This window comes from Rhinolophus sinicus, linkage group LG10 (genome assembly GCF_036562045.2).
Source record: "Rhinolophus sinicus isolate RSC01 linkage group LG10, ASM3656204v1, whole genome shotgun sequence".
Taxonomy (NCBI): domain Eukaryota; kingdom Metazoa; phylum Chordata; class Mammalia; order Chiroptera; family Rhinolophidae; genus Rhinolophus; species Rhinolophus sinicus.
Window position 1 is genome coordinate 40,077,356 of NC_133759.1, and position 12,579 is coordinate 40,089,934.

General features: G+C 52.5%; 1 protein-coding gene across 3 annotated transcripts in view; it reads right to left on the reverse strand.

The window, feature by feature from the left end:
• GRIP2 (glutamate receptor interacting protein 2) overlaps nt 1–12,579 on the reverse strand; it is a 90,818-nt gene that overhangs the window by 46,718 nt on the left and 31,521 nt on the right. The window contains exon 1 of one of the 3 annotated variants that reach the window (XM_019747028.2): nt 7,725–7,891. The exons of the other annotated variants lie outside the window; for them this stretch is intronic. Coding sequence (XP_019602587.1) covers nt 7,725–7,779 — 55 coding nt within the window. The 5' untranslated portion in view covers nt 7,780–7,891. Of the gene's footprint in view, nt 1–7,724; nt 7,892–12,579 lie in introns of those variants that run through there. 3 annotated transcript variants of the gene reach the window in all.

Below are 12,579 nucleotides of genomic sequence, written 5' to 3' on the forward strand. Positions count from 1 at the left end.
CCACAGTGACTCCCCCTTGTGGCTGGTGATCAACAAGGCTTTGGGAGGGGCAGGCACAGCCCTCTGTCTCTGCCCTCTGGAGCCTGAGTGGAGCAGGAGACTGGCCTCCACCCCAGGGTCAGCCCACTGGCTAACACTGCACCTGGAATCTCACCTTTCCTCTCTAGGTCAAGCATTACCCTCTGTGCAAGTGCAAATGCCCCAGAGTAAAAGGGAAGGGGTTAACATTTATAGAGCACCTACTGGGTACCCAGCACTTTATGTGCAGGGTCTTGTGGAATATTTCAAAAGCCCTGCTGATCCCATTTTACAGAGGAGAAACTGAGGTTCAGAGAGAAGGGACTTGGCCAAGGCCTCCAGCTAGGATGGGCTGAGGGTCAGATTGTCAGAATCAGGTGCTCCCTTTTTGGGTCCTCTACGTGGGCTCTTCCCTCTGCCTGGAACCCTCTTCCCCCTCTTTCATCCTTAGAACCCAACCTAAATGCTGCCTCCACCAACAAGCCCACCCTGACTACATCAGGTGGCTCCCCTTTACTCTCTCACAGCCTTTCCTCCAATGCGTTTGCTCACTTGTTCTTTTCCACTAAATAGGGGACCCTCAGCTGCCTTGCTCATTGATTTTGACCCTATGTCCAGGGCTGGGCCTTGTACAGAGTAAACGCTAAGCAAGTATTTGCTGAATGAGTGAATAAGAAATCAATGATGAATACACGTAATCTCTAGATGACTGTAGTGGAAAGAAACCAATAATTTATTCCCTCTAACACTGCAATCTGATGTAGAAAATCCTTTTTGTTGTCTGGTACAGTTTACACATCTCCACAAATGGGGAGCTCACCAGCTCATGAGCAGCCCACTTTATTGCTAAACAGCTGTTAGGGATGAGAGTCACTCTGATATCCTGAGCTGGAGCCTGCCTCCCTGTGGTCCCCCAGACCCCAGACCCCCGGCCCCAGTACCGCCCTGCATAGTCGCAGGCTATGTCTGGTCCAAGGTCATGGCCTCCCAGCACTGGCAGGAGAGGCCACAGCTCAGAGCCTAGATGTAGCTTCAGTGGGGACCTGCCAGCTCCCCTCCCATCCTGAGGGCCTCTCCTCAGTGTGTGGCTAGAAAGAGTGGGTCAACCTATTGGTGTAGGCAGTGCTCACGTGTGTGTCTTTAATCCCTATAGATTTCAGTGTGCTTTTCACCTCTGGTGGCATTTGCTTCAGGCCTATGAGGCTGAGATAACCTCTTTTTCCAGATGAGGAAACGAGCTCATAAGAGACTGAGGAACTCAGGTGTCCGGCTCCAAAGCCTTAATCACAGTCCAACAGGTACATGCCCTCCAAAGGGCTCTGTACGATAGTCTCATCTGATTTTGTGCCCTCCTGGTGGACTTGAATATTGAAAGAGAACCCTGGAATTGTGGGCTAACGGTGGAAGCTCAGACAGGGTGATAATTTGGGAAGGTCCACCCAAGGACCCCACAGCCCATCTCAGAATATACCAGTGAGATCCAGGCAGTGGGTCCCCCTGGTGGAGGTGTGTTGGGGGAGGCTGCAGGTTAGGAGTGGGCCCTGGCAGTGCTACTTCTTTGAGAAGCAGGCTTGACCCCGAGATTTCTGGGCCAGTGCCTGCTGCCTGACAGCTGAGGCACCCACATTCCATGGCCTCCTCAGCGCTGTTCAGGAAGAATCACTGGGATGTTGCCCCCTGGTAAGCAAAGCCAGCCTGCCCGCCTCTCGCCCCGCCCCTCGCCTCCTCAGCATCAAACACCCTGAGCCTAAATGTGCCTTCCAGCCTTCACACTCACAGTCCCCCAGGACAGCATTCTCCCTAATCCCTTGCCTGCCTGGACAAATCCTGCAAGGCCCCCGAGATTGCTCCACTGTCCCTTCCCCCAGGCAGACTTCCCTGATCCTTCAGCTGGTCGATGCCTCATCTGAGTCCCCAAAGCTCTCAGGCAGCCCTCAGTTCCACCTTCGTCAACTCACTAGACATCCCCTCTTCCTGGCCCATCTTCCCCCAGGTGAGCCTGACCCCAATGTGGGGATGGACATTCTAGTTGGCCTCCTACCAGCCTGTTACCATAGCGCCCCCGCCCCTTCAGCACCAGCACCATGGGGGCCTTAGCGGGGCCCTGGGTTCAAGTTCTGACTCTAATGTTGCTGGCTGGATGACCTTGAGCAAAACTGGCCTCAACCTTCCCATGTGTAAAATGGGGGTACGTGTGTGGGCTGAGGTAGGAGTAGGACCTGTGGTCTTTGGGGGCTGCTTCAGCTCCTCCCTCAGCCAGCCTAGGGCCTCCTCGCCTCAGTCACCAGTTTGGGCTCCAAATGATCCCCAGCTGTTTCCAAACCTCAAATAAGCCTTCCTTGATAGACCCATTCTGCAAACGGGGCACCAAGACTCAGCGAGGGGCAGGAATCTTTCCCTACGTCGCCTGCAGGGACTCCAGCTGCCCAAGTTGTGTGGCTGAGAGGTTGTTGGGTATTTACCCCTCCTCTCACCCGCCCACCTGCCCACACATGTGCTTATGAGTCACTACCACCTTGGCCAAGACAGCAAAATGCAGGGGCTGGAAAGACAAGGTCAGCCCAAGGAGAGCAAGTGGGCAGATGGGGGGAGGCCAAGAGGAGGCTTCCAGCCACGGGAGAGCAGAGCGGGGGGCACAGAAAGGAAACTGAGGCCAGGAGGGGCGGAGCAGGGATTTGCTCAAGGACCACAGAGAGTGGGCTTGGCCTCTGTGTCCTGTCTGATGGACGTTCTTTCCACTCCATCAGGTCACCTCCCCAGAGAGGGAGACAGAGCCAGTGGCCTCCATAATTATCCGGGCAATTAAGACAGGCAGATGATCACACCGGACTGAACATTCAAGCTGACAAACGGAGACGATGCTGGGACACTAGCTGACAAGATCAGCGCTGGCTCTGGTGGGGGACACAGGCAGGGAGAAAGTGCTGTCAGGACATTAACGCAAAGTGTGTGCCCAGAATCAGGGAGGAGCCCGGCTTATCTGCCTGCTTTGTCCTATCGGACTTCCCCAGACCTGGGTCCAACTCTGGGCTCTGTCCTGGGAGAGGGACACAGACAGGCTGGGGCATGGATGGAGGTGGTGACCAGGTGGGGAGGGCTGAGCGACCCTGAGAAGTTGCTCAGCCTGGAGGCGGGACCTTGGGGGACCCTATCACTCTCTCTGCAGAGCTGTCCTGGGGCAGAGGGAGCAAAGCAAGGGCAGAGAACCTTGGAGGAGCCTGGAGAAGACAGACCAGTAGCCACACACTGGGAATGCAACAACAGGTATTGCCTGCTCCTGGAGAGGGAGACTGGATAATTGACCACTGAGAAACTCCCCCTCAGAAGATGTTTGGGCTTGAAGTCAGACTGCTTGGGGAGGCCCCGACACCTCCATTTCCTTCCCAGCTTTGTGACCTTGGCAAATCCCTTCCTCTTCGAGTTTCCTCATCTGCAAATGCGGCAATTTCTTTCACAGCTCATAGAGCTGTTGTGAGGAGAAGAAAATCCATATGAAGTACTTAGCACAGTGCCTAGCATACACCTAGTGCCCAATAAATGCTTGGGGAACAAAGAACAGGTCCAGAGGTTCACTCCAGGCTGCCAGGATTCCAGGAGCAATTCCCAGGATATGAGTTTATTCCTGGATCCTTGAGAAAGAAAGAAATCCCATGGCTTCCGAGGCACCATGGCTAATCTGAACTTCTGGGGCCCACACATCAAGGCGGGCAGAGGCCTGGGGGGTAGGGTGCTGTTCTGGCACTGGGGGAGGGGACTGGTTTCCACCTTGGGAGTCAGAGCTGAGACTCACTGCAGCTGCTGCAGTGTGAAAAATGCCAGGAGCCGGATGCGGAGGCAAGACAGAGACAGAAGAGAGTCTCATTATGGAGGGAAGGAAGGAGTGAATAATTCATCACAGATATGCACCATGAAGGGGGTGGATAGATAAAGCTGGGCACAACACAGCTCTTCCCTCTGCCCAGGAGGTCCCATGTAGCCAGAAGGAGAGATTACCATCCTTAATAAACTTATTATCCCTAAAACTACCCACAGCACCTCCAATACATCCACTCCCCCCACCCTGGCCTGGGGGGCCAGAGAGAGGCCCCTGCCCAGAAGCTCCCTAAGCTCTTATCCCCCACCCTCCCCTTCAGCCCCTCTGCTCTAGCCTTGCCAGCTTGGGAACACCAACATGTTCATACCCCAGGATCTTTGCACTAGCTGTGGCCTCTGCCAGACACATTCTTCCCCTGGATAGCCGCATGGCTCCCTCCCTCATTTCCGTCATGGTTTTGCTCTAATGTCACCTTCTCAGGGTGGCCTTCCCTGAACACCCCATTTAAAACCACCCCCAACTACACAGACACCCCATCCCCTGTCCCAGCTTTATCTTTCTCCATAGCATGCATCACCACCATATATTTTCCTTATTTGTCTTGCTCCCTCACTGTCACTCCTAGAATGTCAGCTCCAGAAGAGTAGGGATCTATGTTGGTCTTGTTCCCTATTATACCCCCCAGGGCCTAAAACAGTGCTTGGCACATAATAGGTACTCAATAGATACCTGTTGAATGAGCGAATGGCACAGGGTATTCTGCTACCTCAACATCTACCAAATCTGCCCACCTTACAGTCCTAGGTCCTCACCTCCCACCTAAAAACTCAGCTGTCCTTCCTCACATGGTGAGGAAGTTTCTATTATTTACAGATGGGAAAACTGAGGCCCAGAGAGGTAAAGCCACTTGCCCCGGTTGCACAGCTGTGATTTATACCTAGTAGTTGGCTCCATGCTCTGCGTATTCTGCCCCCCATGCATTAACACACATGAAATTTAATCCCTCATTCTTTGAATTGAATGTGACTATTTATGCTCCCAGAGGCCAAAGCACAGCCCCTTGAGAAACCTCACTGATCTCATCTCCCCAGATCTTCAATTTCGCCCTCTGGGGAGGTGCCATCATTACACCTAAGCTATGGAGGACGACAGACACAGTGACCCTGGAGTGTCCGTGTCCTTTGCGGGCACCAGGATCCAGCACATGGGTATTAGAGGCAGACTATCCCCTCCCCAGGCCTCTGAGCTTGAGGTACAAGATGCCCCCCAGCTCACACAGCATTTCTTCACTGTCCAGATGTGGACAATGACATTGTCAGGATGTCTGAGATCGGCCGGGGGTGTGCACTGGGCATCCAGCACTGTGGAGGTGCTCCCCCCGTGACTCGGACCCAGGACTAAAATTGGGGGAGCTGAGCCAGGACTGAACACCTTCTTCCCCCAGCCCCCACCCAGTCTCCCAGTCCCAGCTTGGATAGGGAGAACAGCTCCTGAATTTGAGCAAAACCTCAAATCTCAGTCTGGGGGACCTAGGAGGGGTCTTGGGTGGCCACGTGGCCCAGGGACCCCACCTGAAGCAATCATAGGGTGAAGAACTTCAGGGTCCTACCTAGATAAAATGGGAAACAGAAAGGACTATTTAAAAATATGGGCGGGAAGTGGGGAGATGTACCTTCAGGCATTAAAAATAATACTTCGGCAAAGAAGCGAGAGGAAACACCTCCCTTATCCCCAATTTCTTAAATCCTTCTCCCGTGAGCTTTCCCATTTTCACAAATGGATGCACGAGCTCACTGCCCGGTAGTCCAGTTCCCGTGGCTCCTTTAGCATTCCCATCAAGGAATGGAGAGATTCAGCGCACAGTGTGCCCTCCGTCAATCAGGGCACACTCCCTTCTGCTTTCTTTGCTTATTTCCTGTTAGGGGCTTGCTGGTCCCAGACACGGTCAGGGATGTGTGTATGGAGGTGGGGGAGCCTCTGAAGGGAAAGAGGAAGCAAATGGCCCGGCCTCTGATTCGAAGTTGGAATTCAAAATTACCAGGTGTCTACTCTGTGCCAGGCCCTGCCCCAATCATCCTGACTCATAGCTGCACTCTTGGGAGGGTGGCTTTTCTTGGGTCCATTTTACCGATGAAACTGAGGTTCTGAGTGGGCCTCACAGGGAGTAAGAACCAGAAGTAGGATTTGAATCCAGGTCTGTGGGGGACAATACAAACACTTCCTCAATCTCCATACAGGGCAGAACCTGCTCCATAGCATTCAGTTGGCTGTTCTCCAAATCTTGGGGAAGCTCAAATCTGGAGCAGCCCTGGATGTGTCTGTCCATCCCTCCAGCCTAGGAGGAGCCCACTGGGTCCTCAGGGTCTGTGGACCTGCACAAGAGGACGACAGCCTTGATGGGGGAGGGGGCTCCTCCCAACACAGAAGTCCCTGGAAAGCCCCAAAGTAAACCCTGTTCCTGATGCTCTCCAGGCTTCAGCTGCTCTGTCCCTGTGGAAGGGGTTTCCAGGGACCTCTAGGATGTCAGGCCACCAGCCGCCATGGCCAGTACAGAGCCTAGTGTCCTGTGTCACCCCAGAAACCCTGCTTATCCCTTCACCACTCCTGAGGTAGACCCTCCCTCTGTAGGTGGCTCAGAGTCTAGAAGATGCTCATAGAGGTTATTAGAGCTTGCTTGAGAGAGCCTCTGTATGTCAGTTGTGTGGCCTTGGGCGAGTTACTTAACCTCTCTGTGCCTCTGTTTCCCCCTTGGTACAGTGAGAATAAGGATGGGACCAACCTCTTAGAGCTGCTGTGAGGAGTTAATGAGTTAATGCATTGCCTGGCATACTGTGGCACCAAATTATTGTCAGTTATTATTGTTCTTATTAACAGTATAATTATTCTTAGTTCTGAGGCCTGAAGCGCAGAGACTGTGATCCCGCCACCTTCCCCACCCCTCCGTGTTGTAGATGGGGAGATTGCAGCTCTGGGAGGCCACAGATAAAACCTGGGGTCACACGGCCTGGGGGCCTGACTCCCAGCTCCAGACACTCCTCCCCAGCCCCACTCCCACCCCAGCTTCTCCCCCACCCAGAGCCCCCTCCTGGGGCCCTTTTAGGGGCTAGACACATGTCCAGGGATGGGACCCTGCACATGCAAGGACTCAGCATAGACTCAGTCTCGTCCAGAGCCAAGTCCTGCCTTCGCCCTTGGCCCCCCTGCCTCGACTCCCCACACAGAGCCCCTGCCTTCCACGTACACACACACAAACACTCTCACACACATGCACACTCAAAGCCCCCCTGCTGACCCAGCTGACCTGGGCAGCCCCATGTCCTGAATAGGGAGGAAAGAAAAAGCCATCAGGGACATCCCACGTAAGGCGGGGGACGGGGAGAGTGTTGATGAAGGAGACTGTGGCACAGCAAGATAGAGAGGGAGACACACACACACACACAGAAACCATGAGAGAGGTGGAGAGAGAGAGAGAACACCAGACAAAGAGAGACAGTAAGAGATGGAGAAAGAGATAGGCAGACAGAGAGAAAGATGGACCGAGAGTTAGACTCAGACAGACAAAGAGATGGAGATGGAGAGAGAGAAAGAGAAAGAGGACGACTGAATAAACCAGAGGGAGATGGAGAAGGCGGTAGGAGACAACAGCTGGGGTAGAGAGAAACAAGACACATGCACAGATTCAGAAAGAGACTCGAAACCGAAGAAAAACCCCCAAAGCACCAGAAGAGACAGGGTTGAGGCGAAGCAGGGAGAGACAGGGCAGGGAGGAGAGGCCCAAGCGGGAGGTACCCCCTGTGCTCCCCAGCCTCTCCCTCCATCCACACCCAAGTCCAGCCACCCAGCCCCTGGGCAGGCAGCGCAGTCTGCCCGGCGCCCCATTCCTGCTTGGTACCTTTGGGCCGCCGCCTCACCACGCCCAGCCGCCACTTGAGCGACACAGCCAGCATCGCCCCCTCCTGCCCTTGGGGCCGAGGGCCAGGGATGAGATCTGCCAACAGTCCAGGTGCTCCTGGAGCCCGCGCGCCTCTGCGCTCCTGTGCTTGGAGCTGCCTGCGCTAACTGGCAGAAGCTGGGCGCTCCCTGCCCCCACCCTCCCTGAGTTGCTAAAATAGATAATCCTCCCTGGAGCCAGCGGTGGTGGCAAACACTTTCTTTACTGCAGTCTGGGCTAGAAAGTGCAGTTCCGGGGAGTTCTGGACCCTGCCGCAAACCTCTATGCCCCCACACCTACCCACCCAAGTCCTCTTCTTCCCAAAGTGTTTGCCTTTTCCACCCCTTCTTTTGCCAAAATCTACCAATCCCACTTCCCTCCTTCGGTAGGCTGGGCTGTTTGAAGAACCGAGGCCTTTGCACTTGCAGGGTCCTCCACCTGGAATGGCCTTCCTCTCCAGCTCCATTATACTTCTCTGCCTCGGGAGGTTTGCTCAGCCTTCAGAGATCCCTGTTTGCTGGAAGTCCTTGCCTACTGGGTCTCAATAATGCTTTTTTGTACTAGGTTGAGCTTGTCTACCCACCCGCACAACTGGGAGCTTCCAAAGGCAAGGACAAGGTCCACTTGTCCTGTGTCCCCTGCAGTCAACACAGGCATTTGATGGGGTCATCAGTGTAGAATGAAGAGACCTAGGCCCTGCCTCTTCACTCCTCACCTCTACAGTTATCCTCATTTGTGGGATAACCAGAGAATCCACCCAACTGGCTGGCTGGGTGGAGTTGATGAGACTACGTGGGAGTGTTCCAGGCATTCAGTAGCAATCAATAAATGCCTCTGGCACCCCTTCCTCTAGCTTAAAAGAGAGCAAGAGGAGAAATCAGAGAACACAAGTCTCTGGAGATGGGCAGACCTGAGTGACTCCTGACCAGGCATGCCCCACTAAACCTCAGTTTTCTCATCTGACTAATGGGGCTAACAGTTCCTGCCTCTCATAAGATGAGGGCTGTATGAGATCATGTGCCTAGAGTGCTTAGTTAAGTCTAGTACACAGTAGTCACTCAATACATAAGTAACAGTTATGAACATTGTGATTATTCTGCATGAGCCCAACTCCTGTGTGTGAGTGAAGACAGGAGGTCCAGCAAGGTAATAGCCCGGCTGAGGTCAGACAGAAAAGTCAAGAATCCAGTGCTTTCCACGAATATCTCATTTAAGCCTCACAGTGCACCAGGATGGTCCTAGGGTCATCCTCATTTTCCAAATGAGGAAACTGATGCTCAGAGAGGTACAAGATGCCCCCAAGCTCACACAGCATTCCACTGGCAAAGCAGGGTCTCAGACGTCAGTCACTAGACTATGCCACTGCCATGTCAAGGTCATAGAGAAGCCCTGGTAAAACCTCTACTGTGTGCCAGGCTCTGGGCTGAGCACCCTGCTGGCTTAGCCCAGGGAGGTGAAGATGCTTGTCTGGGGTCGTACAGACTGTTTAGGGCAGAACTGAGGAGGGAGCCTGGAAAGTCCCAGTCCAGAGTAGGGGCTCTGGCCAAGAGGGAGGTGGCTCTCCACTTCAGCCACTGCCTTTGGTGAGAAGATAAAAGGCCCAGGTGACCTCTGTCACCAGTTGAAATGGACCTGTGGAAAGTACGGCAATAAATAAGGCTGCACAGGTAGGTGAGCGCTGAGGCACCTGGTAGGGGAGTCCAGTGGCCCGGCCTAGGAGGCTTTCCTGTCACCAGTTTACCCAGGAGGATGCCCTGCAAATATCCCAGGCCCCACAGGTGAGCACACCCCCAGGGCCGGATCCACACAGGATGGAGAGGTAGGTCAGCCCACAAAGGGATCCAGGCCAGCTTCCATCCCTCCATTCTGGTGTTTCCATTCCTGCCTCAGCCTCACAAAGCCCCAGAGACCCCAGTTGCTGCTACACCCATCAGCTTCCAGAAACAAATTAGCCTTTAATCTTCTCAGCCAGGCCCTTTCTCCCCCCTGGGCCAAGTGGTGACATTTCTGCCTCCCAGCTCTGCTGATGTAAATAAGACAGAAGCCTCCAGGCTTTAGAAGAAAGGGGGTGGGGCAGACCCCTCTTAAGCATTTCCCCAGAATGGGGGAGGGAGAGGATGCGGGCCATCCATCCACCCATTCACTCATTCAACAAATATTTATTAAGCACCTTCTGTGTGCCAGGCCTGGAGGTACAGCCATGAACAAAACCAAGCCCCCATGGTGCTGATATTCTAGTGGGGGAGACAGAAAAAAATGACAAATGTAAAAATTAAGTAGATTAGAGGTGAGTATGTTAGAGGTGAAACACTCTAGAAATAAATGGAGCGGGGAGAAGTGTATCAGAGTCCGCAGTAGGTGTTGCCCATTATAAAGGGGGTGATTTCCCCAGAACCCAGACCGTGGTCTCTAAATACCTCTTCCCACTAAAGGGGCCCCCAGGGCTCCTCAGAAAATGGCTGATTCCAGGATTGGGGTATGGAAAGTACAGATGAGCCTGGAACATCTTGTGGCACCAGAAAATAAGGAAATATTCAAAGTCTGATGGGGGGAGGCTGCAAGGACACAGAAGCCAGCTTGAGGGGGCTCTCACTGGTCATTTCTGGGACAACTAGAACGTCCAAAAGAATAATAACTGTAAAAATCCATGTGCTCATGATTCTCAAAAGGAAAAAAATATCTCACGGGTCCCTTTGGACTTAGTTAAGGCACCACCTTATTACTCTGTAATGGCAATAAATAAGGCTGAAAACGAAGGTAAAGAATGAAGCATTTATCCTGTTTTCCTGTATGAACGGTATTTAAGGGGAATCTAACAGGGGAAAGTCAGTCTTTACAGAGGAACCGCAGCAAATTAGTGTGGAGGAAATAGTAGAATTGAAAAACCATCTTTTTGCAGTTCTAATGAAATTAATGATATGGCACCGACCGTCAATGGGAGGTTGAAAAGGACTGAAGGGTGGAGGGACCAGGCAGATAGCACTTGAATCCATAGACTGATCCTTGCATCACCAAAAGCAGAATGTTCTGACATATGTGTGTCCTGATAGGATGTGGTAAGAAGCCCACAGCACCCCCACAATGTATTCTTGCCTACAGAATTGGACCTGAATCAAATCGAGCTTTAGACCCAAATGCCAGTGGAAAGTACAGGGAACAGAAGAATGTATTAAATGACACCACAAGGCCATTCCATAGGGCAAATGACCCGATTTCGCCAACAAATAATTAGAGTGGAAAAAAAAAATGAGGGAGAAGGGACTGTTATAGATTAAAAGAGACTTAAGAGACCCATCAACCAAATGCAATATGAGGACCTTAGCTGGATCCTGATTTGAATAACCAAGTGTGAAAAGACATTTGGGAGACAAGAGGGGGAAATTGCACACGGATTGGGTCTGAGATGATATGAAGGAATTAATAGTTAATTCAGTTGTGTTGATGCTATTATTATAATTATCTTTAAGAAAAAGTCTATCTGTTGGAGATGCAGATGAAACACAAAAAGTCTGAGATTTGCCCTTAAAATGTCTCAGGGGTATCCCTCTGCTACATGTGCCATTTAGTTGAAAATAAAAATTTGAAAAATAAAATTAAAATAAGCACAGGGATCATAAAAGGCCTCAATGAGGTGACATTTGAAGAAAGGCTGGAAAGAGGGAAGGAGCCATGGGGGGTGGGGAGGGGTGCTCCAGCAGGGAGCGGGTGGAGAAACCTGAGTATCCAAGGAGGAGGAAGTGTGATGGGAGGGAGAGAGGGGTGTAATGCAGGGCTTCCTAAGGACCTGGCTTTTCCTCTGATGGAGGTGGGAGCCATGCAGCGTGTAGACCAGAGGAGGGACATGGTCTGACTTGTGATTTAACACCATCCTCTGGCTGCTGGAGGGAGAAGGGTCTGCGTGGGGGTGGGGGCAGGAAGGAGGCCCCTGCAGGAGTCTGGGGAGCCCATGGTCACTGGATGGGGGTGGGGGCAGAGGAGGGGTCTGGTTTCTTTAAGGTCCAGCTACCTTCCTCTGACAGGGTTAAATATTTGCAAAATGGCTGATGTTCCTTTCTCTGGGGTAGCAGCATGAGCTCTGGGGTCAAAAAGGCTTGGGCTCAGGTGCCAGGCCCCACTCTCTGTGTGGTCACGTTCCCAATCTGGGTCTCAGTTTCCCTGTTGGTAAAATGAAGACCATGGTTAAGAACTTGGACCATCATTAGGCTGCTCTATGGAAACAACGGAGGTGAAAATGTCCTGCAAACTGGTCAGGGCTGGGCATGCGTCACCAAAAGGAAAACAGCCTTTATTGGGCACCTACTATGTGCCAGGCATGGAGCCCAGGGCTCTACAGGCATCAAGCCTCATCTTATCACAGGTTATATCACCTGGGGAGCTTAAAACAACTTCTGGTAAATCAGAAACTTTGCTGGATTCTATTCAACTAAGCTAGTTTCGTGGAATCACTGTCTCACTGCTACCCTGTAACAAATTCGAGACACTGATGTTCAGAGAGGGGAAGAGATGGCTCCAGCATCACATAGCTTCCAAGTGGCAGAGAATGGATTTCTAACATAACCCAGGCCCTTTATCTTCTCCAGACCCCCTCACCCTCACCAGACCCCTTCCAAGGCCAAGAGCCAGCAAGCAGCCCCACGGGATGTGCAAGCCCTACTGGGGGAAACAGCTCATCCATCTGATGGTTCCAAGACATTTCTCAGCCAAGAAAGAAAGTGCCACCAAGCATTTTTGGCATGGGCCAGGGTGGCTGTTGGACAGGTGCACTAACAGGGCCACCTGCCAGGAAACAGGTGGCAAGCCTGTTAATATTCCTGGC